Source organism: Neltuma alba, unplaced genomic scaffold (assembly GCF_004799145.2).
Source record: "Neltuma alba isolate B1F8T4 unplaced genomic scaffold, ASM479914v2 tig00005722_pilon, whole genome shotgun sequence".
NCBI classification, from domain to species: domain Eukaryota; kingdom Viridiplantae; phylum Streptophyta; class Magnoliopsida; order Fabales; family Fabaceae; genus Neltuma; species Neltuma alba.
The window spans coordinates 235786-263480 of NW_021634207.1; the positions used below are offsets into that span (position 1 = coordinate 235786).

Below are 27695 nucleotides of genomic sequence, written 5' to 3' on the forward strand. Positions count from 1 at the left end.
AGGAAGAAATTTGAGCAGACTGTGGTTTACGCTTTTGCGGGTCTTAACTCTTATTTAGCAGTGATAGTTATGTGGCAAAGGAAAAGACGAGGCTTGAGAAATGGAGCGAGAGCGCAAAGGCCTTTCCCTGGTTCTAATCCCTTCGCCACTACAGGGACACATCGCGCCCTTGCTGGAGCTTGCCAACATCCTCTACTGCAGTGGCTTCTCCATCATCATCAGCCACACCCTCTTCAACTCCCCCAACCCTTCTGCCTATCCTCACTTCACCTTCGTTCCCTTCTCCGATGAATTATCCCAGTCCGAAGCCTCTACTTCCGATCCTCTTCACCTCACCAACCTCATCAACCTCAGATGCGCCCATCCTCTCTCTCGCTGCTTGTCTCATTTGTTATCCGATCCCTCTCTCGACCCTATCGCTTGCTTGATCTCCGATGCCGCCCTTCATTTCACTCGATCTGTTTGCGACTCTCTCCATCTCCCTCGTCTTGTCTTGCGCACTGGCGGCGCCTCTTCCTTTCTGGTATTCTCTCTGTTCCCCCTTTTGAGAAGCAGAGGTTACCTTCCTATTGAGGGTGCGTCCTCCTGCCTCCTTTTCCCTTTCGCATTTAATGATAACCTTCGCTTTTCTCTGATGAAATATGTTTCCACCGGGTTTATCAATCTTCCTGTTATCTGATCTCTATCTATTCCCATAATGCTTGATATTTGATATATAGATTGGGGCCTCATGCAATTCCAATATTTTGCTGTCTTATTGGCTCTCAAGTCTCATCCCCCCCCCCCCCCCCGGGGGCGGGGCTCCTTCTTTTTTTCCTCGTTTACCAGCAGTTGGCCCTGTCGGTTACACCGCTGGGAAAAAAAAAAAGAATTAATTGTGTTTACAAATGTCATTTTCATTACATATCTAATTGTTTCAATCACGCTTCTCTCCCTAACCATATTTTGTAGATGAGCGTTTCGCATTTTATCCCTTTCAATGATTAAAATTGTGCTGTCATTTAATTTTGAGAAAATTAATTTTTTTATCCCTTTAATTTTAACCCGCTTAAAATTCACTTTTTTTGTTTTGAAGATTTATTATGCAACTTTTTATCCCTAATCTTTTCTCCATTTATGTTGTCCCTGTCCTCTTTTTCCATTGCAAGTCTCAGCCATTCTTTCCCTTTGTCTTTTTGTTTGTATTATATTCAAGTATTAAAACCCAAACAGGCTAACAATGAAAGCCATGAATAAGAAAAGAAACTTGATTAGTCCTATTTGATGAAAGAAACAATGCGGCTGAATCTGTGGGTGGATCAACGGATCGTTGGCCCCAGTACACCTTTCCCAAAATGGGTTGATGCTTTAGCCACTCGCCGGGCTCTTGCCGCCGAAATGGGAAGCGACCCATTTGATTTCATGGCAGTCCATGATGGCCTGTCGGCACTGGGTGCTCCGACGCCCTTAGGTAATCGACAGAGAAGCCGTTGACGTTCACCCGAGAACTAATGGAGTTGGGGTAATTGTGATGATATGATATGGGGAGTAGAAGGCGCCACTGTGGAAGTAAATGAGAACAAGTAATTTCTGATTTGGGTCCGTGATTTTGACGAGGAAAATCCTTGTGGATGTGGCTTCGACTATCTAAAACATTTTTATAAGCGCTCCCCCCCTTCTTTTCCTCAAGCTGATTTATGCTCTGATATGGCATATTTTGATATGCTAAATATGAGATGGATTGAGGACAATAAGGACTAAAGTTATAGATAATGAAAAGATTAGAAATTGAGATTTAAACGAGTTAGAAATACAAAAATTTTAAATGACTGTGAGTTATATTGAGGAATTGAGTTTTTTTTTTGATACTATGAGGAATTGAGTTTTAAACAAGATAAAATTATCGGGACTAGGATAGTAATTTTTTCTTTAATTTTTAGAAAGAGAGATTGTTGATAAAGAATCACAAAATCATAATTTTACATATCAAAGTTAAACATTTGAAGTTATCACATATATGGGTATGAACGGATATTGTTTTTAAGTTTTTGAATAATTATGTCAAATATAATTGCAGCTATTAGATACTTAGGTTTATTGAGTCATTGGACTGAATAAATGTGTAAAGTTTAATACATGAAAACAACAAATAGTTCGGACACCAGTAGTCCCATTGTTCTTTTTATTTTACCCGACAAAATGGCTATTTGTGTAAATGATTTATTATTTTCAAAGACTACTAATGTGTATTGAATGGGGCAAAATGCTAGTTTGGGTGCCGACGATATGATTATGCTTCTGAAATTGCAACTGAAAATCGTTTGTCTGATGAAGATTCCAAATGTGCTTGTGTTGTGTATTCAGAGTCTAGAGGCGAAGAAGCGGTGGCAGAGCTTCCGCCGCTAAAAGTGAAAGACCTTCCAAAGATAGAGACAAAAGATCCGGAGGCATTTTATGAATTTGTTTGTCGCATGGTGGATGAACTCAAGTTGTCGTCGGGAGTGATTTGGAACACATTTGAAGAGTTGGAATCATATGCACTGGAAAAGCTCACGCTTGAATTTTCCATACCCATCTACCCAATTGGCCCCTTCCACAAGCACTTGACTTCAGGCTCGCTTGCTTCTACCGCCTTGATGACCCCCGATGAGAGTTGCATCCCCTGGTTAGACACACAGGAACCCAACTCCGTTGTTTATGTCAGCTTCGGCAGTATTGCTGCAATAACCCAGACGCAGCTGGTGGAGATGGCTTGGGGCTTAGCCAACAGCAAGCAGGCATTTCTGTGGGTGCTTCGACCGGGCTTGGTGCCGGGCTCTCAATGGCTTGAGCCCTTGCCGGATGGGTTCATAGAGAGCTTGGGAGGAAGGGGCCACGTGGTGAAGTGGGCGCCACAGGGACAGGTGTTGAGTCACCCGGCAGTGGGAGCATTTTGGACTCATAATGGGTGGAACTCAACCTTGGAGAGCGTATGTGAAGGGGTTCCCATGATCTGCATGCCATGCTTTGCAGACCAAAAGGTGAACGCCAAATATGTGAGTGATGTTTGGAAGGTTGGGATTCAATTACCGAATGAGCTTCAGAGAGGAGAGGTGGAGCAGGCCATTCAAAGAATAATGGTGGAGGACGAAGGGAAGGCTATCAGGGAGAGAGCCTTACAGTTGAAGGAGAAGGCAGATCTGTGTCTACAACAAGGAGGCTCCTCTCGTCGTTCCCTGGATCGCTTAATCACTCACATCTTTTCATCTAGAAGACAGACCCATCCCAGTGAGAAGAGAGAGTGAAACATCTCTCTCTCTCTCTCTCTCTAAACTCGCTGATTACACTGCAATGAACTCAATTCACTACAGGCTGTACTGGGAGGGAAAAAATAATTTGAATGTCTTCCTCATGGGACATATCTTAAAATATGTATGCTTGATGCTTGTTGATTTATTACTTCGGCTTGAAATGGAGTGTATCAGTGTATAATCATCTGGCGTTCTGAGGAAGTGGAACACGTTGGAAATCAACCAGCTTCCTTTAACAATGATTGTATCCAAATTGATGAGTAAATAAGCAGTAGTTTGTTTCTTTGTCCTGAACTTGTAGAGAGACGAGTAAATAAAGCTTTTGACGTCTCCTCAATATGTCAAGATTCAGAAAGACAAGTAGCACCAGCACGTGAGGCATGCAGGTCTCCAGCTGCAATAGCGGATATCATCATTATGGGAATAACTCAGCATTTCTAGCAAGCCGACTACCCTCTGCACCACCCAGCGTTAGCACCCTGCAGAGGGAGAAACAACGCCAACGCAAATCGATCTTCTTTTTCTTGTTCCGTGACTAAACAGGCGCAAAAATGTATATTAAATTTGCCTCGTAGATTATCATTATTGTGCTTTATAGAGGATAGATGACATCAGAAAAACTGCCTCTCATATCGTTTCCCTTTTTCTCATGTCAGGGTACCCAAATCTGATTTTCTGGTGATATATAAGCATGAAAACTTTTGTTCAAAGCAAAACTCTCTTTCATAATTGGTAATGCACGCTTCCCCGTGAAAACCTTGTACTCTTACATGACCAGCAAAAATAATTAATCATGAGTTTGCTCCCTATAATTTTTTATAAAATATAATAAATGTTTTATTAACAAAATAGTTATTAAAAAGATCCAACTACATATATATATATATATATATATATATATATAAACTCTCGCGAGTCCGGCCCAATTACAAGATCAAGAGCTGCATTTAACTTCTCGCTGGAATATATGCAATGGTCCGGGTTATAGTGCCGTTAAGTAGGCATAGGGACACAATACTGAGAAGGCGGGAAAAGAACTCTTGACTGAATCAAAATTTCCATATGTATATTTTCAGACCAAAAACCTCCCACCAGGTATTTCAAGGAAACTATCGTGACCTGGCGTCAACGAGGAAGGACAACTCGATGCTAATTTTTAAGCCCCTGTTGAGACAAACTTCCAACCACCAATCCACCCACCATAGTAAGCCACGAAGAAAGACAGTGAAATCAGCAATCATCCATCAAACCTCTGCAGGCATTGCAAATGGATGGCTAGACATCTGAGTTGACATCATATCTTGCATCACACCCACAACCTTGCCTGCTCCCTCTTCAAAGAATCCATTTTGAAATGCAGTAGCAACATCTTGAGACGCTGTTAAGTTTACTGCATTCTCCGTTACTCTGGCATCTAAGCCACTCTTGATCCAAGCAATGTTGTTCAAATCTGTAGCTATAGAGATCAATTCGTGACTTGAAAAGGAGGGAGGCTCCAAATAGTCAATGAACTCAGGACCTAGTAGCGAATCATGAGAATGGCTTTCCTGAGAACTTGCAGAACAGCAGCCATGACCACATTGCACCGGAACCATGGGCTCACAGCCAACATCTTCGAATAGCTTGCACGCTCCCACTTCAACTTTGGAAGATTGAATCAAAGGGCCCTGCATTGGGAGCATCCTTGAATATGCGGATCCAGTTGTCGCCCTGCTTGGGGGATTATAGACACTAAATGCACTAACACGTGCTACTGGTTGACACAGGGTAGGATGTTCCTCCACTTCAGCACCATCGTTTCTTGGAGGATTATCTTCATGCTGATCAATACCACCATCCATCCCCAAATTTTTAATTTGTGTAGGATTCAATGAATTGATATCCCCTGCTGACATGGTTTCTTCAGAAGATGCCTTCATTTTGTCAGGGGCGTCCTGGCTGCCCTCTTCCACCATGCCAGCACCCAGCGGTATGCATCTTCCAAGATCCAAGCACCTGCGCTTAAGTGTAGAATTCCAGTGATTTTTTATAGCATTATCTGTTCTTCCTGGAAGAAGCCTAGCTATTGCTGCCCATTTGTTTCCATGCATTGCATGGGCTGCAACTATAATATGATCTTCTTCTTCTGCAGCAATTTACATTTCATTAGACTCTGAGGTAAAAGGTATTCATCATGGTGGACTTTTTTTTTTGGGGCCGAGACTAATTTGTTAATTGAATGAACACAAGTTTACAACAAGAAAACACATAACATACAAAGCAAAGCAGAAATACCTAGCAGGAAAACGCACACAGATGAAGGTTTGGTATGAGCTTCCACTCACTGGAGGCCCCATAAAAAGAGGAAGACTAAAGTCACTTCATTGAAAAACCCAATCATGTGATGTTGGGCTGTAAAATGAATCCATTTGTCATAATTTTTATTGAATAACGGGATAGAAAGTTGTCCCTAAATCTGGTCTCACATAAAAATCCATAAATGATATGCAAATAATGAATGCAACAGTATAGAGCAATGACTAAGCAGAAAATGCCAACGCTTATGTTAATTGTCCCAAAGAACAACAAATAATTGATATCCTGGCATAAAACCACGTCAAACCTTGCACTTGTTCAAAATAAAAGCTTATGATTCAAAGTGGGGAATGGAAAAGATAGAATTTATCACACACGCCAAAGCAGCAGGATATGGAAAGACAAGTATGATATTCTTTCTTGCCGTGAGTAAAATACCAAACAAATACACGGAATTTTGTTCCTGGCATCCTAGTATTAATATTTCAAGTAACTCCCGGTCTAACGAAAGCCTGGAATATGAATTACATCAAAAAGGTTTGAGTTGCTTTGTCCCAGCTCCAAATACGGCTAAAGCAAGGAGATACTGGCTACAAAGAAGCTAAAACTCATCTGAGAATATTTTTATTATTTAATTACTCAGGATTAAATGAAACATAGACATTGTCCACCATCTACACTATTTGCCAAACAGTACCAAATTCTGTTGATATATTAAACCATCTTGTTCAGGTATCGGCTTCATTAGGGGCATGTTAAGGCGCCAGATCGAGACTCCCAACTGATCTTGCAATATGATAATAGAAGTTAGAACATGATCAGAGCAACACTAATACCATTCTGGCATTTTTCAAAGCTGTTTTGATAGATTCTCACTGCTTGAAGTGGTGACAAATGACTGGTTGCAGTAATTTGGGTGGGTCAGCAACTTATCTTCCCCAAAAGGAGTAAAACATCATCAACATTATTGCAAGATGATCCACTAAGCACTCTTGAATCCGCAAGCAAATACAAATTAGATGAAAGCAGTACGCCGTTATATAATTGTCATACACTCAAAAATTGCCAGGATGAAGAATACCGAACTGTACTTTGTACCACTCTAACGGCATAGATAAGTAGATCAGGTATCTCTTTTCCACCATCAACACAGTGTTCATATATTTAAAACATAGGATACTAGTATTTTTGGAAATTATTCAAATAATATATTTATACCACTTCAATGTCATCCATCCATCAATCAACCACTTTCATAAGTCATTACCAATTCCTTTAATCTCCATCCACCACCTTGTCTTAATTGCTTGGAATGTTGATGTTCTAACGAATCATTTATAGCTCTTCATTGGATATTAGAATTTAGAACTACCTTTCCTTACATCAAACTTCTCAAATGGTGTTGAATCATGGTGTAGCGAGCAAAACATTACTTTGTCGACCAATTGTTTCCACTATTGTGTAGTTCCACATTACCGGTTCAGTTTCTTGTCTATCTCTTTAGAATTGTCAATTTCACATGAAGTTCCACGCCTTGTTCACTTAGTTTTTCTGATAAACCACTGCGGTTGCTAGGCTTTTACTGGAAAAGTTATTGCTAAGGGCATTGAATAAGATCCTGAAAGATTATTTGTACACACATTCATATATAATTTTGCCTACAAATTTGACACTGTTGTGGAGATCAACTTTCGATTTTAGATATTCCTATCTTATGACGTTAGAGAAAGGACCAAAGAAGTGCTAGCTCAGTACTGAACTGTATTTGACTTGTATCCCATAATAGTGCAGACCCTTCTTCAAATTCAGTAGTTAAAGACAATAAAACCACAAAACAAACTAAAACTAAGCAATCACTCAAGTCCCTAATCACGACAAATTTTATTTAAACATCAAGGGGAGTAAGCTGTTAAATCTCAACTAAACATTAGCATGCAAAACTTTCTCCTGAGTGTTGAGAATAAAAAAATTTCTCTTAAATCATTGCTTTTTGGCATCCAAGATAGGGACAGTCACAATATTTTAATGGGAACCAAAGTAGCTAGCGTATTTTTACCTCTTTCTGCTTTTGGTAAATAGTGTATTTTATTCTTAAGGAAACCAGCCAAGTGAACAATAAGTGGGCAATTAGAAGGTCATTCATATGGACATAGATAACTTAAACGTTACTCCGACAGAAGCTAATCAATCCATTTTTTGTGCATTCTATCAACATTTTCAAGATAGATAGAAATACAGGTTTTAGTTGATTTCAAATGCGGAGGACAGAACCAAAGGCTGACAGCCAATTGAAATCAACAACGGAAGATCGCTATGAATGCAGCTGAACTAATATCTATGTAATGCGTCGTGAGGGAAAAACCAACGATAAGTTCTTATTGGCCTCAACTTCTCAATGACTATGAAGCCCGCTCAGTATAGAGAATTTTACTCCAATATAAATCAAAAAATAACACAGATCGTCAACTTAGCCACAGAACGAACAGTGATGCAGGCCCAATTGCCCGCCCCCGAGGGTGACAACGATAATATCGGATAAAAAGGACGAAAAAAACAGAATCGGGACCTCTTCCACTTGAAAACAGAGCAAGAAGCTTAGCTAGCCATCAAATCCAAAATGGGAATAGAAAGGCACAAAATGAAATCAATTAAAAAAAGGGCGCGGACAACGATGGGAGAATGACCGGGAAAGGAGATTACCAGTAAAGGGCTTGCGTTTAACACCAGGGTCAAGTTGATTACACCAACGGAGACGGCAAGACTTGCCGGAGCGGCCGGGTATTCCTCTCGCGATCATGCTCCAGTTTCTAGCCCCAAACTTGCTAACCAATCGACTGAGAACGGCATCCTCCTCCGGGGACCACGGTCCCTTCACTCTACCGGCAACGTTTCCGTCTCCAAGCCCAGAAAAGTCGGCATCGCCCGCGACGGGTTCCAAGTCGGAACAACCGGCGACTTCCGAGTCGGCGGCGCCATTGTGGGGAGGTTCGAGGGAAGGAGAGGGAGAGGCAGAGCCGGCAGCGTCTCCTTCAGACATAGCGGTTAATTGATATGGCGAAAGCGTCAGTTGGGTTAGTTTGGTTGTTTGGGTTTCTCTTCCCTCTCTCTCTCTCTCTCTCTCTCTCTGTGTATGTGCAAATAGGAGAGACCGGGGAGTGTATACCTACCCGCCTAACCGCAATTTGGGACACGCACTAGTAGAATTGACCTGCGAAGACTACTTTTTTTTCCCATTGCGTTTGGCGGTTGTTTTTAAATGACCGGCGTGACCCTCCCCCTTTCTCCTACGCAGTTTTCCCCTCACTTTACGCCTCTTCTTTCCTTATATGTGCGCATGTAGGACATAAATCATTAAACTAAAATTTGTGACACCAGAAGTGGCATTAACCCTTAAATAAATATACGCTGAGCTCGATTATAAAAATGAGTACATGATTTGCGAGGGTAAAAGAGGAAGGTAGGATATGAAATTAGAAATATCTTTTTCTATGGAAGCTAATTCCATCACTTTTGATAGATTTGACTTCCACAAAGAATCCAATTCCAGGACCCTTTCCTCGTACCAAACAAGTTTTGTCATGGAAATGAATTCCATTTCTCTATCCATCTATCTCAATTTCGACATAGGAAACGGGACATAAATTATTTGAGCGATGGCAGTAAGTAAATAAATGATCCAAGATATATTGCTCTTCAAGCATTCCGCGATCAGTCGAGCCTCGGCATGCCTTCCCCAGTTGCCCTACGCCTCTTTGGATTTGGGTTTACTGCGGTCTCATCCCTCCCCAATCACGTCTTTTCTTTTTCTTCCTCTTTTGAACCAAACAAATAACCAATATATTTCTTTCTTTCAATAGCTACATAATTCATTCACATATACTAAAAAATTACTTAATTTAGTCTTTTACTTAAAAAATATAGGTTAATTTTCCTAGCACACTCCCTATTCTTTCAATAAATTATATTAAACACATTCTAAATTACTTCCGCTGCAATAAATAGAGAGTACTTAAAAAAAAAACATAATAAATGTGAAAGATAGAAGACATTGACGCGTGTGTGCGTGTGTGTAGGACAGATATAAATTTCTCCGCTAACTTCAACAATTAGATTTAGTAGTAGTTTGTACCATTAATAATCCTTAGCATTCTGTTATGCATGATGTCCCATGCATCCTCATAATAATTAATCCAGAGCATTTAACTAAATTATGTTCACTTTCATCTTTTCGCAAATTGTTTCTGACCCTGGCCAGCAAAAATGTCCACGTTTAATACTACCTCCGGTCCTAATTATAAGAGCGAGTTGACTAATTTAAGAGATTAAGGAAGTAAGTTGAGTTAGTTATTTGTCCTAAATAGGTGTTGTTTTTCCTAAATATCTTTACTAATCAAGTGTATTAATTAGAACTCTTATTATTAGAAGGGCTACTTTGAAAAAAAAGTATAAATATGATAGACAAAGTGGATTGGGCTCTTATATTTAGAAACAAAATAAAAGTAAAACAAAGTCTTATATTAAGGACCGGAAGTAGTATTTGCTTTTAAATTAAACACTCTAGAGTCTAAAGCATTGTTTCTAAAACCAGAAGAGTCAAAGAATAACCATCGATCATGACTTAGAGAGCTTCTTCATACTTTCATGGCATTGGCATTACCATGAATAACAGACTAACAATAACTCCAGAAAAAGTTTTAGAGCACGACTAAACACTTGACCTATTTGTTGTCTCAGGAAACTATTTTATCCCTGAACTTAGGCACTAAATGGTCATGTTTTTACAGTAATTACCATAGAAGGTACTGTTGTAGTGTAAGTAAATTAAAAGATTATGGTTCCTTTATTAAAAAAAAAAAAGAATCCCATGACATCAATACATGCTTGATAATGCCCGCAATTATATATTTCAAGTCACTTAACCCATATTTATTACAATTAATCAATTTACACAAATTTTTTAATCTCTTCAAATTAATTATCTCTTATACTAATTAAGGACATATAGGTAGTATTACAAAGTGTGTAAGATGGGCAACAAGTAGGGCACATTTATATTCTCTCCGGTTCTAAATATAAGATCTTATTTATAGTTTACAAATAAAATTTTATAATTATGACCTGAGATCATATGTGAAGGGCCGGGAAAGTTAGTGTTTGCTGGAGGTGGTCCACATACAAGGGCCTATTTTAAACACTGAATAAAGGAGCAGTGGGTAAGGCAAGCAGGGGGAGGACCGCCACAAACTGCTGCGGTGTGAGAGGGAAGATATGTCAATAAAACCATGAATATGAGACGGAAGTCGAGCGGCAGGCATGATCCAATCAACCTGCTTCCTTTGATCCATTCTAAAATGAAGTTGTAAGAATTAATGTTGACAACACTCTGCCGCAAGCCATTACTGCAAGTACATTCATTTTCTGGTGATAGAGCAAGTAGAAAGTGCAGACACAGAGGCGGCATGGCGTCACCAACGTACGTATAGTGAGTGAGGCACTGAGGCTGGCAGTGGCACAGTGAGTGAAGAAGCTGAGGTGGCCGACCAGGAGGGGAACTAACATTGCTGTCCTTCAAATAACAGACACAAATATGCCGTAAGCGCTCAACCAACAACCCTACACTGCTTTCGATCACATCACGTCAGACAGTGAGACTGTGAGAGAGTGGGGTGTGTGTGTATCAATCTATGTAAGATGTTTTTGTGCGTCGGGTGGTGGTGGGACCCTCTCTTCTTTTCTCTCTGTACTCTGTAGAAATGAAATTGATGGATTTGTCAACCCGTATAATAAGATGATGAAGCAAGACATTAGAATGCATGAGAAAGCTAATAGTGATGCAAGTCCCGGACTTACAAGACAGTTCCACGTGAAAGACTTAATTATGAAAGCAGGTCTCCTGTGTTTTATTGTTTGCACACACGAAGCAAAAACATAAATCCTTCAACTTTTGGAATGCTGGGATTGACAACCATGATTGTTGCCGCACAGATCAACCGAAATGAAAGGCAATCTTGTTGAAACAAACGTATAATTATGTTTTTTTTTTTTTGGCCTTTTGGCGGAGATGAGATGGATAGATTTCCGGGAGATTGATAGAAATTCATTGCTGGCCTTGCATGTGCAAATATTTCTTTCTACTTCACTGTTCTCCAAAAGTCGGCCTCCTCCTCCCTCAAAATCTCCGTTCAGCTTATGATTGACCCGCGCACACTACGCATCCGTTTTATAGCCAGTCAGTCGATAGATGAAGCTGATGTATTATGTAAACCGCCGTGTGATTTGGGAAATGCTCTTTTTTTTTTTTTTTAAGTTTTTGGGAGAGTAGTGTGGCTTGGGTGAGTGGGTATGGACCACAAGGGTTGAATTAATTAAATAACAAGAGAGAATAGAATTCTTAATAAGAAGGGCCGGGTGGGGTGGGGTGGGGTGGGGGGGGCCCAAGTTGTTGAGAACTGCCAATAATGGCCGGCTCCCATTTCTCTCCCTCTGTACTCTCTGGGTCTTCAGGGAATGCCAATGGGGTCTACCTCTAAATAAATATCTCTTGTCCCATTAAAACCACAGTTTTTCCTCTGATTTGCCAAATCAAATCAAATTCGAATAAGTGAGTGAAAGTGAAGAGACTGGTCGTTCAATATTGAAGCGCTGCTCTTGTCCTCTTACAGCGAAGCGTCATAGCCCTTATTCATCCTCCGCAACAACCCTGCTACCTTGCAGATTAGACTGCGGAGTGCAGAAGGAAGAAGAGGCTTAGCTTGGCAATTCAAAAACTGCAACTGGAGGAGGCATCCAAAGGGATCGCATTGATCCCAAATCCGAGCCTTCACCCTCTCTCCCAGCTCCCTTCATTCTGGGATCATGCTATCCCTTTGGATTCCTCCTTCGGTGGCTTCTCATCATTCTTACTATGTATTCCTTTATATTTGTGTCTGTGCGCCCTGCTTTCCCTCTAATCCCTCCTCCTCATCCACCACCGCATTCTCTGCCTCATACATCCGATTCCTGTGAGTCCATTCATTCCCTTGTTTCTACCTCCCTGGTTTTTTCCCCTCCGAATCTTATGACTATCCTCCGCCCCCTTTCTTCCTTCTTAATAGCTTGTTTAATTTATTAGTCCATTATTTCGAGATACAGTTCTCATTTGTATCTTTTTGTAGTTAGTTTTGCTTCTGGATCCAGTGATACAAGGTTAATTATCGCAGAAGAGAACTCATCTACGCTTGCCGGTGGAAATTGTCGAATTTCGCGCCTCAACCATGAAATTTCACATGCATCCGCTAGATCCGTATGTTTAGTCCGGGGGAGGCCAGATCTTACCCTTGGAGCAATAGGTAACTATTATCCGATAAAGTTTAATTTTATGGGAATTCTGAAATCTCTCTGCTCTGTATTTTACACGAGTGGTTTCTGTGAGTGTCAGTTGTATATTTTTGGGAGTGATGTCACCCTCCAAACTGGAGACCGCTGCTGCCTGCTGACCCATACATATATATATATATATAAAGAATACAACGTCCAAGTTAGGAAGCAGCTTTTAGTTGGTGAAATGCGTATACATGTCTGTGTAGAAATCCTTCAGCAGTTCGTAAGTCAATAGCCTTAGCTAGCAGGCCTATTGCCATTAGGTTTGCTTAAACGTGAAGATGCCCGTACGGCAGCCTTTGCCAAAGGAAAGAAAAGGATGAGAGTATTGGCAAAAATATGGAGAGAGAAGTGAATGGGATGAAACAGTGGGACGATGGGCGTTGGAGATTTTTGTGCTGGCGAAAAACGTAGCGGGCTTTGGAAGCTTTTGATCATTGCATGTATGCAAGGGAATTGATTTCAGCTTTTAGTAAAGCACCTTTTGTTTGCATTGAAGATTATGATATGTTTTGTGGCACAAACAGCTGACTGGGCGGACCGACATGTGGCTCCTACCAAACAGTTGCAAATGCTATGCCATATATGTGCAGGCGGGGCGGGGCGGGGCGGGGCGGGGGTTGATGCTCGTTGTGTAAATTAAACGTACACTACCAGCCTAGCATCCATCGGTGGCGGCCCCTACTCAAATGTGCCCAAGATACATAACCCTTTAATTTAGTTAGAATCCAAGGCAGTGAAAGTTGCACTTTCCTCGCAGATTTAATATTTGATGCCATTTTTCAACCTTGTTTCGTAAGTATTCTGGACATGATCCCTCATGAAAATGTATGCTACGTACGCAGGTGAAAATTTTCTATGTATACGTAAGCTTGTGCAGCGGATTCGGTTCATATATGGATATAGAGGTCGTGGGGGGCTCGTCATGAAACGGCAATTCACAAGACGTGGTGAGGAAGAAATTTTGGAGAAATGGAGTGTACAGATTGTGTTGGAAGAATGAGAAATATATTGGTAGGTCCATGTCTCCTTCTTGGACTACACAGGCTGCCGAAAGAAATGACTCGACTAGATGTTTCTTCTCCCGTAGAAAATTGGGCACTCACGTCAAGTTTACAAGACTTGGCCGCACCTGGGGCTGGGGCCCTGAACCCTTGACCAGCTGCCTCCCAATTCCAACAACTGGTTTCATTTTCTTTTCCTTGCTTGGTAATCACCAAATTAAATACAAGTGTGTTAGTATATGTTAGTCGCGCCACCGCGCGTCGCTAATCCCTCTCCTCATCATTATCCTAAGCTGATCTCAGTTCTCGTTAATCGGTGGCTGTATATATCTATTTCTGGTTTGTCTCCTCGCACCAAATGTTACGGGGCGCTGTCTATGGATGTATGGATATATATATATATATATATGTATGTATGTATGTATACACACACGTGCATCTTTATGAACTACTTTTGCATTTCTTGGGATGAAATAAGTGATTGTCACAGAAATAACAGGCACACGGAAAATTTTTGCTGTTTATAATTCAGAATACAGGATTTGTACGGACGGCTGCCCTATCCACTATCCAGTCAGTATTCCTCCAAAATTCAATGATTTAGGCACGGATTTCATCATATTTTAATATCCCAAATATTTTTTTCCTATTGATTATTAAATTCTATATAAATCTGGTGATATTTTAATATCTTACTAATATGAAAATTTTACAATTTTAAACTCTGAAATTATGCAGTTTTATTTAAAAATAAATAAAAAAGCCTAAGTTTTTTTTTAAAAAAAGAAACCGTCGAATATGGGGGGCATCATAGCGCTATCGGAGAGGTCTGACCTGAGGAAAAGTTCGTTGGCAGGCCAGCTCATCCTATGATGGGCTCGGCCTCCTCCTTGAGGCATAGCATCCAGCCACTATGCCATACGCAGAAAGAGAAACAAACTTGGTGGTTATTGGGCCGGACAACCGATATTGGGCTACTTGGTTGAACGAAATCGCTTTCTTGTTATGGAGCAGGGCAAATTGGTAAACAGAACGCTCCGGCGCCCCGCCGCAGCTTTATCTGACACAGAGACGCGACCCTATGCCTATTCCAAGTGGTGACTTCGTAGGCCACAGCGTAGCACCCTCGCCAGCAGTGAATCTTCGTTTGCAGTCCATCATAAAACGAATCTCTCCACCAGGGATTCAAAACGGCGGCATCATTTGATTCTTTTTGGTTTAATCAAATCAAGTACTATATTAGTCTTTGATATAACAATTTATTTTTATTTTTATTTTAAATATAAAATTCTAATTTATTTTTTTAAAGATAATTATTATAATAATACTAGTTTTAACCAATAAATTTGTTTAGTAAGAATATTTTAGAAAAGACAACACCTATTTATTACAAATAATTAACTTAATAAATTTTTTTAATATACTCAAGTTAGTCAATTAACTCTTATATTGAGGATCGGAGATAGTATAACATAATCTAAGCAAGCGCCTGTTGAGTGAGGGGTGGAGCTGTTTTCTAAATAACAACACCACATGAAAAAGTGCAGGAAGCGATTTTATAGGCTTCTTTTTCAAAAATGTGTGTTGATTAACTATTGTAAATAACGTGTGTTTCAAAAGAAAAAGTCTAACATTGCTCAAGATTAGAGGCATCCTAGCGATAAAATGTAAGTTGAGCTAATGAAAAAGGTAAGAAGAGGAGTCTTAAAACTAACCATTTGAGATGAACAACAAATAATTGATATCCTGGCATAAAACCACGTCAAACCTTGCACTTGTTCAAAATAAAAGCTTATGATTCAAAGTGGGGAATGGAAAAGATAGAATTTATCACACACGCCAAAGCTGTCTTTATTTGCTCTTATAAATAAAAGAACCATTAGTCATTGTTTTGAAACTACTCTTTTAATTGTCATTAAGCCGTCTTTATTTGCTCTTATATATATGGCTGCCTAATAATCAGATGATTTATACCTATAAAAAGAAACATTTAGTATTAAGGTCAAGGCCAATCGAACTAAGGTGACACTTATCATCTTCTTGCTATTCTGTCACCCTGCTTTAAGCAGGAATGTTTCTTTTAGTTATAAGAAGTGTTGCTTTTTTATTTAGTGAGTGACTGCGAAATATCTCTTAAAGACAGTATTTATAGGACACGACTCGAATCATATATTTTATATTTAATTGTGTTTTTTTTTGTTGCAGGTGTGGCCAACATTAACCACTATCAGCAACTATCATCAATTAATTTTACATTACTCCAATAGCATTGGGACGTAAGCAGGCAAAGCAGCAACTTGCAAGGTGATTAGAAAGGGGAGGGAGCAGCGTGTGTTAGTAATAGCTAGGGATTCAAGTGGGCGGCCGCGCCAGCTGCTCACAGTGGACGAGTGAATTGGGAAAGAGGTCAAATTAGAGGTCAAAAGAGTGGAAAGCTAAAGCGACGCCCACTCATATGAAGAAGAAAGCATGTTGCAATGAAAAAGAAAAAGGAAGATGCGACTTCAACAACAAGCTGCCTCTCAGCCATCTTCATCACTCGATGCTCTCTCCGCATTCTCTCCCTCTCATTTAATTATTTCCTCATAATTCATCCTTCCCCTTTTATTCCCACCCTGCCCTACCGCTCAACTCTGATTATTCCATCCCAACACACCATAATCTCATACCCACCCACCCTTTTTTTTAATTATCATATACTACCTCCTGTCCTTAATATAAGATTTTATTTGACTTTTATTTTGATCCTAAATATAAGAACCCAATCCACTATGTCTCTCATATTTATACATTTGTTTTAAATTAGCCCTTCTAGCAATGATAGTTCTAGTTAATACACTTGACTAGTAAGGATATTTTAGAAAAGACAACACATATTTAGGACAAATAACTAAATCAATTTATTTCCTTAATCTCCTCAAATTAGTCAACTGGCTCTTATAATTAGGACCGGAGGTAGTATATATATATATATATGAAACCAGAATATTTTCCTAAATCGCCATCTTTTTATGTGTCAAAATATCTGAAGTTTATACTATTAATTATTTTGAAAAAGGAAAAAAAAGAAGTAATTCGAAAAGTGGGGAAAAAGAAGCGCGCGAATGGTGGTGCCCTTTATGATTGCCGTCGAAGGCAAAAAGGAATACAGAGGACGGAACTTTGTTGCCAATTGCTGTCCTCAAGAGTCATATCCAACTACTATCGTCTCCTTCTGTCCTGCACGTCAAATTTTATAGGCAAACAAATTTTCTAGATATCGACTGATTCATATTATTTGTCTTTCCCCGAAAAAAAAAATGATAAGATTGAAAATCCACACATCATTCTTGTTGTGATTATTTCAAAATAAAAGGCATTGTACAATTAATTAAAATCTAAACAATTCAAGTTTAGTTTAGTGTTGTGATCTCGGCAGTATAGCTAGAAAGGTTTTTTTTTTGGGGGGGGGGGGGCTAATCTCGACCGCGTGTAAAGAATTCGGAATATCATTATTCACTTGACCGGTTTTCCTCCCACTACTTCATGACCGGCCGCTTTATGCCAATCAAGCATCACAATTTAGATTCTTGATTAATTTAAAAGTCATTATCGTCACGGATCATTTGGCTATTACAAATTTATAATCCATATATATAAAGTCATCCTGTTTTCTATTTATTTATTCCAAATGCATGGGCATATGGCACCCGTTACGATATATATTGGCAACTTCGGTTATGTGAACTACATGCTAATTAAGATTATTAAGACGATACACAGGCCTGGTTATCCGCTGATGATCAGTACTACCTCCGGTCCTAATTATAAGAGCCAGTTGACTAATTTGAGGAGATTAAAAAAGTAAGTTGAATTAGTTATTTGTCCTAAATAGGTATTGTTTTTCTTAAAATATCCTTGCTAATCAAGTGTATTGACTAGAACTATAATTATTAGAAAGACTATCATAAAAAAAATTGAGTGAATATGAGGAAAAAATGGATTGGGGTCTTATATTTATGACTAAAATAAAAGTCAAACAGGGTCTTATATTAAGGATCGGAGGTAGTAAATTTTTTTTTTGAAAAAGTATTTTTTGTGAATAAGATGGAGTCCGAGGTTCATAGATAAATAAATAGGGGCGGGCGAAGGGGCAATAAATTTGAAAGGAGGGACAATATATAATGAATTATTGATTGATGGGAATACAGAGTTTGGTAACAAAAATGAGAATATGAAGAAGTGAGTGGAGCGATGAGATGAGACGTAAAAGAAAAGGAGTGGAAGTGCTCATCATCACAATGAAGACTGTGCAGGTCGATGGTAGAATTTGATGATACGTGAGTTACTGAAACATGGTTTCCCTTCGACTTTGTTTCTGATCTCACTCACACACACACATGCACATCTCTATCCCCCGCGCTCCCTGCGATATCACCGGACAAGTTACAGATCATCGAATGGGAACATATACACATTATATTTACTTTTTGCACTGACGATTATGGGGTATTTATTTTCAAGATTTTTAATGAAAAATACATATTATTTCTTATATAGCTTCACTGCTTTTTTTAGCGAGTAAAAGATTTTTATTGAGTATATCATTTAAGATTGGTCATTCCTAGCCAAGTAACATTTTAATCAAAGCCAAAAACAATAGAGAGTGAATAAATATAATCGAATTTGGCGATGACATGTATGTTTATGGAATGGGTAGGATTAGTTATCAAATAAAAAGTGTATCCATATTTTTGCATTTATGTTTTCATAATGTGAAACCAAAAAAGGTGTCTATAAATTAATATTTCTGCTTCATGTTTATTATTGTAGGAAAAAGGGTGAAATTTCACGATAAAATATTAAATTTTTTTCGAAAGAAAGTGGGGCATGCGGAATATGATTATGGAGAGGCAGTGACCAAATCTTATATATGAAAGAAGCAGAAGAGGCGCGACAATAGCGTAGTCTGTTACACAGAGAGAGAGAGAGAGAGAGAGAGGCACAAGTAGGAGAAGGAAGAGCAGTCGTCGTCATCGCCGTCGTCGCCGCCGCAGCAGCAGCGATGGGAAGAGAAGGAGCCCCTATTGAGCTCGTTTCCCACAATAATGGCCGCTCCCTCAAAAACGCAGTCGACGTTGAATCCCCTGACACTGCCCATCAGATCAGCACAGGTTTGGTTCCTCTATTTCCTCTCCCATATTTTCAGGTTATTTTTAGGCTTTGCAACGTGTGAGCGTTCAAATGAGGAAGGCTCAAATCCAACTGGGCAATCGTGGGGCTGGGCTGGGTGTTGAAGAGTTTTCTTCGGTTCACATACACTAACACCTTCCCAGAGAGATCAGACTTTGAGATATATAATAAAGGCACCATACGTATAATCGCAACCCAGAGGGGGAGAGAGCAGAGGAGCACTAGAAGAACACAAATTAACGAGCAAACCTCTGAGTTCTTTCTTTTCCCCTCTGCTTCATTCTTCTAATTAAATCATTATATTTACTGATCACGTTTTCTGTTAGACACGAAATTAATTAATCACTTGTTTTCCTCAATTTTCTGAACGGTTGAACTGCGGCCGTTTATTTGACAAGAAGCACCTGCTTGTTCCACATATTCTAACTGATATATGTATATGTATTTACGGTTGTTGTGCAAAATTTGAATAGATTCATGGTTCCAAGTGGGTTTTGTGCTGACGACGGGGATCAACAGCGCTTATATACTGGGATACTCAGGGACAGTCATGGTTCCGCTGGGTTGGATACCTGGTGTTGTTGGTTTAATCCTGGCAACTGCAGTATCACTGTATGCGAATGCGCTTGTTGCGAGGCTCCATGAATATGGAGGCAAAAGGCATATCAGATATAGAGACCTTGCTGGTTTTATATACGGTACGCCCGCTCCACAACGATAACATTAACAACTACGTACTAGCCCTCCTACTCATTTCATTCAGATTAACTGCAGGAAGAAGAGCCTATTCGCTCACCTGGGGGCTACAATATGTCAACCTTTTCATGATAAATACGGGCTATATCATTTTAGCTGGTTCGGCCCTCAAGGTGGGGGATATATGTTCCATCAAATACCCCATGATGTTCTTTTGTTTCTTGGCGCAGCCTTGATGGCTGTCACGTTTTCTGAATATACGCTCCTTTCACTGTGGTCCAGGCTGTTTATGTTCTATTTAGGGATGACCATGAGATGAAGCTTCCATATTTTATCGCCATAGCTGGCTTTGTGTGCGCAATATTTGCCGTATGCATTCCCCATCTTTCGGCTCTCGGAATTTGGCTGGGATTTTCAACAGTATTCAGCTTGATGTATATTGTTATAGCAACTTGGCTGTCGCTCAGAGATGGTGACTTCTCTCGTCTCTTGTACATATGTATACCTTGTTATATGAATGAAGCCTCTAATTGTTGAAGACGAAAGTTTGAAACAGACACTCGATACATATGCTTGATTAGCTAAGACGCACTTTTATGTTTAATATTTTGGTATTGAGTTGATAAATTCCGAATTAGCGCCTTGAATTAGGTCTAACTATCAGTGCATCACCAGGAATAAGGTCTCCGGCAAGAGATTATAGCATTCCAGGGACATCAACAAGTAAAATATTCACAACGATCGGGGCGACTGCTAATCTCGTGTTTTCATTTAATACAGGAATGCTTCCTGAGATTCAGGCAAGACAGGAGCCCATAAATAATGGCGTAGATTTATCACGTCGATCATATCGAAAGCATTCAATGACATTGATTCTTGTGTTTGGTTTTTGACACAACAGGCAACGATCAGGCAGCCAGTTGTGAAGAACATGATGTGGGCTCTCTACTTTCAGTTCACTGTTGGGGTTCTGCCACTCTATCTCGTTACTTTCGCAGGCTACTGGGCTTATGGATCTTCCACAGAGACCTATTTGCCGAACAACGTGAATGGTCCCCTCTGGGCGAAGGCCGCCGCCAACATCGCGGCGTTCCTTCAATCGGTCGTTGCATTGCATGTACTTGCGCCTAAACTAGAATTGAATTTCTTTCTGCTAAGATTGTCTTGTTGCCCGAATAACCCTCACTCTGTTTTTTTTTTTTTTTAACTTCGGTGGCTGACGGTAGATATTTGCAAGTCCCATGTACGAGTACGTAGACACTAGATACGGCATCAAAGGAAGCGCACTGGCCTTGAAGAATATATCATTTCGGGTGTTGGTGAGAGGGGGCTACCTGGCCTTCAACACATTGGTGTCGGCACTACTGCCCTTCCTTGGAGATTTCATGAGCCTCACGGGGGCCATCAGCACATTTCCCCTCACATTTATCCTCGCAAACCACATGTACCTGGTGGCAATGAAGCACAAACTAACATCCTTACAAACGCTCTGGCACTGGCTCAATGTTTGTTTCTTCGGCCTCTTGTCTGTCGCTGCAACAGTTGCAGCCCTGCGCCTCATTGCAGTCGACTCCAAAACCTACCATGTCTTCGCTGATTTATGATTCCACTCTTCCTTAATATTTCAGCAATCGTAAGGCACTAAGGCCTGCGATTATTGTATTATATATAAAATAAAAATAAACTTAAAATATACAATAGCATTGCCTTGAAAGTTTTGCATCAGTTGTATTTTATCGCCAAGACGCTGTACTCCCTCAAAGCTACTGAGTTACAGCAATAAAATTCCACGGTTTTAGGCATCCCAGTCACAAAATCATAATCCAACTCAGACATGTGGCGCCAATAATGATTTCATATGATTCCCTAATATGTGTATATATTTTGGCCTGGATACGCTTCGATAATATGAGCCAATATGCATTCCACAAGCCGCCAGGTTATCAATCTAAATCATTTACATAAAATACTTCAATACAATAAATCGAGAACTGACGGCTTAATATTAAAAAAAAAAAAAAGGGAATATAACACCCAGAAAAAGTCACTATGTCTCCAATTCCTACCTAAGTAACTGGTAAACATCATAGTTTTCATGAATAAAAGAATCAATCAACTACAACAAACACTTTAATAGCAATTGCTACCCACAGAAATAGTCACCCATCAAAGAAAATCGTCCTTGAATCTTTCGATGCAAATCTGTGAACCTGCGGTCATAAGGAAACGGGAAAGTGAAATCATTATGTCACTTGCATTACACCATGACGTCATGAACCTCTTCTCTAAACAAGAAAATGAAAATCAATGTTCATTAAGCTTCATTACAGAAAGGATGAATGGCAAAAGGTTTAGCCAACCGCTCTAAAAATGGGTTATTGCCCCCAACATGGACACCACTTCCTACGTTTAAAATGATCAAGATTGAATGTTACAATTCAGGGTTATTTTTAAGTATACATTTTATTCTAATTATGATTTTTTCCACTAGAATATCGTGTATGAAAAACATGTAACTTGGTATCGATATGAAATTATAGAGCCCAGCTAAGCTGCACTATTCATAAGCAGTGTACAATGTATTTATTTTAGAACCTCAATCCAAACAAACAACTACATTCCATCAATAATTTCTCACTTGTGTTCACAATCAAAATGGATGAGAAGATAGAACTCCAGATGACTAGAATTGTGAACTAAATTCTGCCTATATAATGTACATGGCCGTGCTGGACTGCATAGTATATGGCTAGAGAAAAATACACCTTGTCGCTAATAGTCAACTTATAATTCATTTTTTATGTGCTATTATGTTTTTATTGATGAAACATATTAAAAGTTGAGCGTACAAACATGACAACAGATATATATATATATATATATATATATTTCAATTTAATTAATACTTAATAGTCATCACAGTATTATGCGATCATATTGAAAAAATCATTATGAACCTTACAAATGGGTATAAGCATTGATATCTCACCTTGCTAGGCATCATCCAGAAACCAACTTTACGATAATGAAGATGGTATTCAGAAGTACAAGAGGAACTCTCAGGTATTGAGTTGCATATATGAGGCCGATGAGCTGGCCTTTGAATGATTTTGCCCTGTCACCTGTATAAGCTGAGAAGCTCCATCCTCTAGCAGCAAGAAACCGATCCTCATTTAGTATTGCTAGTGCATTTGCAAGAAGCAAGAACCCCTCAAGTATTGTCCACAGTCCCATTTTCCTGCATTGCGGAGAAATCCAATTCAACTTACTAAAACGTTCAAGCCGCAGGTCATTTACAGTTGCCATAGCAAATGGAGTTTAACGCATAAGAGTAGAGATCAACAAAATAACAATTAGCTAGATGCATCATCCAAGACTTCTAGGAAAGAAGCTGCTGGTCTGTCCCATAAACTCCACCACACGAACGGTCTAGCGTCCTGTGGATCCCAATAACTACTTCAAATAATGGAAGTTTAAATTATTTTATCAAACTAAACTCGATCTTCTTCATGGTTCTTCTAATTAGAACATTACTGCTGACTTAAACAGAAGATATGATATGACAGAGCAAAGAGTGATGCTCTAGAACTTGCCTGGAATTGTTTCAATCAGTCATTCTCTGTAATTGGAACGGTTTAGATATGTTAAAAATATGTTTTTATTAAAAATATAGACCATCCAGATGGACTGGAGGACAAAGATTTGTTCAAAACGAACGACTCCTCTTAAGAATCCATCTTAAAAATTAGTGCATCACCGGGGTAGCAAATAGCAGTAAAGAAGGAGTTCATTCCAGACAAGAGCATCAATTGCGTAAAAGTAAAATGCAGAAACCCTTGAAATACAACGCAAAAAGAAACATGGGCAAAACTGCTAACCTGGAATATTAACTTTCCAATTCAATTGTAAGGACAGAAACTAGCAAAGGAATTACGTTTCTTCCCTCTGGCCTATTTTGATTTTTGAGGGTCGATAATTAAATTTCAGCTCAAACTTCTAAGGTCAGCCTTCGACAGCACCGAATCAATTCGTAGGCCCAGGCAGACGCAAACATTTTAAAGAATAAAATCTCAACTACCATATATAAGTAGAACAAAGTAAATTAACAGAATTATTAAGGAGGAATTCCAATTGAAAAACAGAGAAAACGATGGAGAACGGTGCTGATGACTGCAAATCCTAGATCTACTGGAAGCCGAAGAAAGAAAGCGAGGAGAAGGCAACCTGCCCGGCTGCCCGCGAAGATAGAGGGATAGATCCGATCCGCCCCATGCCTTCCATTTTTTGGGTTTGGTTTTACTTCTGGCCAGCTGCATGTTGAATTACGAACTCCCGTTTATCAAATCTAACCATGGCCCAAACCCACCTTTCAATCTTTTTTCCCCCCCAAAAAAAGCCTTTTAACCTGAATTTTCCCCCTTGCTGGAGTAACATTGAGCACCACATGGCAGGCCGAAAAGAAACGATGAAGCCCCTGGATTCTCCCATTTTATAATTACATGATATATTGATTTATTATTAAATTTAAAACATATACATTATTTTACACAGCATCAATCGACCTAAAACTACGTGCTGAATTCTCAAGCACAACCTACTGCAACAAGAAATTAGACAATATAGTATAATTTTGATTAATATTAAATCTACGCTATTGTCTGAGTTTTGTTTCAACACAAAATAATCCCATTCTCTCTGCTCATTTTCTTACACAAATATATATTTGCTTTGTTTTTGTCTGTTTTGACGATGTATAAATAAATTAATCAGCAGCCCAAATATGTTAAGGATTAAATCGTATGAGGGGGGAAAAGACTCATGAACTGGACCTCTACCTTTCGAGGATAAAAGGATAGATTAGGACTAATGTGAAAAATAAGACTACGGTGCTATTGCAAAACTAGCGGCCAAAATTCTCTCTACACAAATATACAATGGTGAATCCGGTAAATCAAACAGCTCCCCACTTCACAGATCCTGAAACAGGCTAATCACTGATTTCCGGGGTATGTCTTGCCCTCTCGCAAATGCAACCGGGATAAGGGTTTGCGTAGAAGCTCTCCTCAAATTTTGGGTGTCGTTTGCTCTTCCTCAGACTCGGTGCTCCTATCCTGTTCACATGCAGGCTCCCCACCTTCTGTTTAAAATCCTCCCAAGATATCACACCATTGTCAAACTGATCAATAAGTCTCACAAACTTCTGCCTGCAAAACACAGACATACGCAATTTAGATCCGGATTCGGGCAAGTGCGTGTGGTGTGCGCGTATCGATGATGAGAGAATGCTGATTACTTGTCCGGGTCGATGGTTTTTCGGAAACCCTGGTACCGTCTGTGGCCCCTGGCTGCTTTGGCCATGTTCCCATTGTAGCTGAAAACAAAAACATCACTCTCCACCGCGATGACATAGTCCAAGGCAGCAAGTTGATTCTGATGGAGCCTAAATGGTTTTAGTTCTTCGTAGGTGGCTAGAGTGGAATGGGAGAACACGTTGGGGTACTTAGCTAGCAGGGGATTGATCCCACTTCTGCCATAAATATCACCTGCAGCTATGTAAATTGTCGTGTCAAGTGGAAAGCCGAGAGCCTCCAGAAACACAGCCATCTCCCTCGGAGTCATGGGACATCGTCCCCTTAGGCGCCTTCCTCTGCCGTCGATCTCTTTCTCCTTCCAGTGTTTAACTCCGTATCTCATCTTTCTAAGCTCCTGGGCCTCTGCTTTTGTCAGGTTGTGGCTGCAGCCTGTGAAAGCAAGCATGTCCTTTTCATATCTGCAATTCACCATATATATGTTCTAGCTAGTGTTATGAAAAGAACTTCGAAACTCACGGTAATCTCTAATGAACTATTTATACATTACCTTAAATGGAGTGCAATGTATGGGTTGCTGCTGTTTTTTCTAAGTCTATTTACTAACTTCCTACTGAGCTCTTCAATTGGTTTCGAGAACTTAAGTCCTTCGTACATTGCGCGACAACGCACCTTTTGAACGGAATTATCCAGGCCATTATTCACAAGGCGGGAATCAGTATGGGTGAACGAAACCACTTTGTGTTTCATGAACAATGGCAATATCTCCCCTTTGTAATAACTGGCCTACATGTTTCATATTGGTTTTGCGTTTGTTAAAACTTAACATATGGTCACTTTATGTGCACATGTCTCTTCACTCATCAGTAACTAATGTGTTACCTTGGACCAAGAAACTGGAGCCTTTACATGTGGCTTAATTTGTGCTAACTGGGGAGGTAGAGTCTCCACTATATCAACGTCATCTGCTAAAACTTCGATAAAGTGATTCCAATCAAAAATATCTTTGAAACCACTGAAACCATCAGCATTGTAAACAAAAGGAAGAATTAGAAAGGGATCCGGACTTGTTTGGCAAGAAACACAGTTGTAACGGATGAGAATTCAAACCTAGGATCGGTCCAGAAGGAATGATGATCTAATGAAGGCAAAACCAACGTGGCATTCATTATTTTTGCAATAGCAACCATGTCACTGATCTGCGAGCGGTACAGAGTAAATTAATTTATAATTCGGAGCACGCATTGAAGGACATTAATGAAGAAATTTAACTAGAAGGAGGAACTGATCGATTACACACGCCGGTTTTCATCTGGTTTAAGCCTCCATTGGCATGAACCAAAAGGTAACCATTTGTGGCGTTTGATCTCCCTGTAGGATAGAAACTCTTAGCTTTTTAAAAAAGATGGCCGAGTGGGGAATTCACCTACACTCAAACTTTACACAATAAAGGCCGTTGGACGACGTACGTACTTTTTCGATCTCCGTCCATGCATTTGTAATAGTTGTCACTGTTAGGCTGCTTCCATACTTCAGGAGTCTAACTAACATGAATTAAACCGACAATAACATCACAATCAAGATGCAGCATTTGGAGAAGATAAATTTTTCATCAAACACGCATGCGATCAATATAGCCTTATTTGAATCGGGGGCAAGCATCTATTTTATTCCACTACTCAACTTTACGGTGCAAGGTCATAGTCAAAGTAGCTGGTGGTTTGTTGGGGAACCCGGCCGATTAATTAGTCACTACGAAAGCATTATGTTCAGGCCTAAGTGCATAATTATCATGAGCTTCCCAGAACAGTATGATCCATTTCAGGAATTTACCTTTTTCATCTGATCGTTAAGGAAGATTGTAAATGCCAATGAACGAACATGTGAGTAATTAATAAATGGAATGAATTAATGATATATGAGCGTTGTTTTCAAGCTAACCAGCAAAATAGACGGCGAGGGTATATCCTGAACAACGTTAGAACGAATGGAAGGATCTAATCCGAGCTGAAAGAGCATATTGAGCAGCACAAACTTGACGAGCACGCACATGAAAGCCAGAAACAACAAGGCCCAAGACAAGCGGCGTCCTGTGTGGAGCCTAAAGAGCTTCCGGCAATGGTGTATTTTACGTCGAAAGGAGGCGGTGCTTCTGGTTCCATAACGATCCTCTGTGCCGCCCTCCAACACAACCCTCCTTGCCTGCAGTGTTGCCATCAAAAGCCGCAACAACGGGCACAGAGACGAAAGGGATCAATGCGGAGGAAAATGTGACATGAATCGAAGAAAGAGGAGGTGAGAGATAAGCAGGGCTTCCCGGTGAGTTTGAGGCTGGAGAGTATCCTTCTTTCTTTGTGCTTTTTCGGGGTTCAAGGCCAGCGACTTGCAAGGCGACGCACGCTCTGTGTTTCATAATCTCTCCCGTCTAGAATAAAAATAGGTCCCTTCACTTCATGTTCTCGCAACACCAACCACCCCATATCACCATACGTACGTCTTCTGTAAGTTTAATCCCTGCCCCCACCGCGATCCTACAAATGAATCTGCCTTGTCTATTCTGCAAATTTTGACAACATCTCATTATTGGCACC

At 39.9% G+C, this 27695-nt stretch overlaps 6 protein-coding genes across 11 annotated transcripts; 3 read left to right on the forward strand and 3 right to left on the reverse strand.

Annotated features, from left to right (window-relative positions):
- The first annotated feature begins 60 nt into the window (after positions 1–60).
- Positions 61–3563, forward strand: LOC114748484 (UDP-glycosyltransferase 76B1). The gene is made up of 2 exons (XM_028936905.1): positions 61–575; positions 2344–3563. The coding sequence occupies exons 1-2, from the start codon at positions 101–103 to the stop codon at positions 3261–3263; spliced, it is 1395 nt and encodes a 464-aa protein (XP_028792738.1). The 5' UTR covers positions 61–100; the 3' UTR covers positions 3264–3563.
- Positions 3564–4195: 632 nt separating this feature from the next.
- On the reverse strand, positions 4196–8699 carry LOC114748485 (transcription factor MYB25). Its single transcript, XM_028936906.1, has 2 exons — positions 8265–8699; positions 4196–5394 (listed from the first exon to the last, which is right to left on the reverse strand). The coding sequence occupies exons 1-2, from the start codon at positions 8599–8601 to the stop codon at positions 4514–4516; spliced, it is 1218 nt and encodes a 405-aa protein (XP_028792739.1). The 5' UTR covers positions 8602–8699; the 3' UTR covers positions 4196–4513.
- Positions 8700–12147: 3448 nt separating this feature from the next.
- LOC114748492 (uncharacterized) lies at positions 12148–13722 on the forward strand. Of its 2 annotated transcripts, XM_028936922.1 has the most exons (3): positions 12148–12565; positions 12723–12892; positions 13451–13722. In XM_028936922.1, exons 1-3 carry the CDS (start codon positions 12420–12422, stop codon positions 13564–13566), a joined length of 432 nt encoding a protein of 143 aa, XP_028792755.1. In that variant the 5' UTR covers positions 12148–12419; the 3' UTR covers positions 13567–13722. The 2 variants fall into 2 exon arrangements, 1 of the variants encoding a protein (XP_028792755.1); XR_003740482.1 differs by having other exon boundaries at positions 12719–13722.
- Positions 13723–18853: 5131 nt separating this feature from the next.
- Positions 18854–21597, forward strand: LOC114748459 (proline transporter 1). The gene is made up of 7 exons (XM_028936863.1): positions 18854–19080; positions 19573–19797; positions 19874–19968; positions 20078–20267; positions 20471–20595; positions 20697–20912; positions 21022–21597. Exons 1-7 carry the CDS (start codon positions 18972–18974, stop codon positions 21397–21399), a joined length of 1338 nt encoding a protein of 445 aa, XP_028792696.1. The 5' UTR covers positions 18854–18971; the 3' UTR covers positions 21400–21597.
- A 138-nt stretch (positions 21598–21735) lies between these two features.
- Positions 21736–24230, reverse strand: LOC114748460 (protein transport protein yos1). 5 transcript variants are annotated; one of them, XM_028936868.1, is made up of 3 exons: positions 24032–24230; positions 22785–23037; positions 21736–22005 (listed from the first exon to the last, which is right to left on the reverse strand). In XM_028936868.1, the coding sequence occupies exon 2, from the start codon at positions 23027–23029 to the stop codon at positions 22796–22798; it is 234 nt and encodes a 77-aa protein (XP_028792701.1). In that variant the 5' UTR covers positions 23030–23037; positions 24032–24230; the 3' UTR covers positions 21736–22005; positions 22785–22795. The 5 variants fall into 5 exon arrangements, with proteins under 5 accessions (XP_028792701.1, XP_028792700.1, XP_028792698.1 ...); XM_028936867.1 differs by lacking the exon at positions 24032–24230 and adding an exon at positions 23730–24020 and having other exon boundaries at positions 22785–23033; XM_028936865.1 differs by lacking the exon at positions 24032–24230 and adding an exon at positions 23674–24020 and having other exon boundaries at positions 22785–23033.
- A 401-nt stretch (positions 24231–24631) lies between these two features.
- LOC114748510 (O-fucosyltransferase 19-like) lies at positions 24632–27321 on the reverse strand. The gene is made up of 6 exons (XM_028936940.1): positions 27046–27321; positions 26215–26303; positions 25987–26119; positions 25655–25890; positions 25089–25565; positions 24632–24999 (listed from the first exon to the last, which is right to left on the reverse strand). The coding sequence occupies exons 1-6, from the start codon at positions 27319–27321 to the stop codon at positions 24783–24785; spliced, it is 1428 nt and encodes a 475-aa protein (XP_028792773.1). The 3' UTR covers positions 24632–24782.
- Positions 27322–27695: the final 374 nt, after the last annotated feature.

What these genes read in the sequence shown, in the direction of transcription:
- LOC114748459 (XM_028936863.1), top strand. Translation starts at nt 18,972, where the DNA reads ATGGGAAGAGAAGGAGCCCCTATTGAGCTCGTTTCCCACAATAATGGC. An exon ending in TTGGCTGTCGCTCAGAGATG is followed by an intron (nt 20,268 to 20,470) that starts GTGACTTCTCTC and finishes GTGCATCACCAG; the next exon opens with GAATAAGGTCTCCGGCAAGA. An exon ending in GAATGCTTCCTGAGATTCAG is followed by an intron (nt 20,596 to 20,696) that starts GCAAGACAGGAG and finishes TTGACACAACAG; the next exon opens with GCAACGATCAGGCAGCCAGT.
- LOC114748510 (XM_028936940.1), bottom strand. Translation starts at nt 27,321, where the DNA reads ATGGCAACACTGCAGGCAAGGAGGGTTGTGTTGGAGGGCGGCACAGAG. An exon ending in CTCCAGTTTCTTGGTCCAAG is followed by an intron (nt 25,891 to 25,986) that starts GTAACACATTAG and finishes TGAAACATGTAG; the next exon opens with GCCAGTTATTACAAAGGGGA. An exon ending in AAAACCATCGACCCGGACAA is followed by an intron (nt 25,000 to 25,088) that starts GTAATCAGCATT and finishes TGTGTTTTGCAG; the next exon opens with GCAGAAGTTTGTGAGACTTA.
- LOC114748492 (XM_028936922.1), top strand. Translation starts at nt 12,420, where the DNA reads ATGCTATCCCTTTGGATTCCTCCTTCGGTGGCTTCTCATCATTCTTAC. An exon ending in GCCTCATACATCCGATTCCT is followed by an intron (nt 12,566 to 12,722) that starts GTGAGTCCATTC and finishes TTTTGTAGTTAG; the next exon opens with TTTTGCTTCTGGATCCAGTG. An exon ending in TCTTACCCTTGGAGCAATAG is followed by an intron (nt 12,893 to 13,450) that starts GTAACTATTATC and finishes TGGCACAAACAG; the next exon opens with CTGACTGGGCGGACCGACAT.
- LOC114748460 (XM_028936864.1), bottom strand. Translation starts at nt 23,101, where the DNA reads ATGGCAACTGTAAATGACCTGCGGCTTGAACGTTTTAGTAAGTTGAAT.
- LOC114748485 (XM_028936906.1), bottom strand. Translation starts at nt 8,601, where the DNA reads ATGTCTGAAGGAGACGCTGCCGGCTCTGCCTCTCCCTCTCCTTCCCTC. An exon ending in TAAACGCAAGCCCTTTACTG is followed by an intron (nt 5,395 to 8,264) that starts GTAATCTCCTTT and finishes AAATTGCTGCAG; the next exon opens with AAGAAGAAGATCATATTATA.
- LOC114748484 (XM_028936905.1), top strand. Translation starts at nt 101, where the DNA reads ATGGAGCGAGAGCGCAAAGGCCTTTCCCTGGTTCTAATCCCTTCGCCA. An exon ending in AGGTTACCTTCCTATTGAGG is followed by an intron (nt 576 to 2,343) that starts GTGCGTCCTCCT and finishes TTGTGTATTCAG; the next exon opens with AGTCTAGAGGCGAAGAAGCG.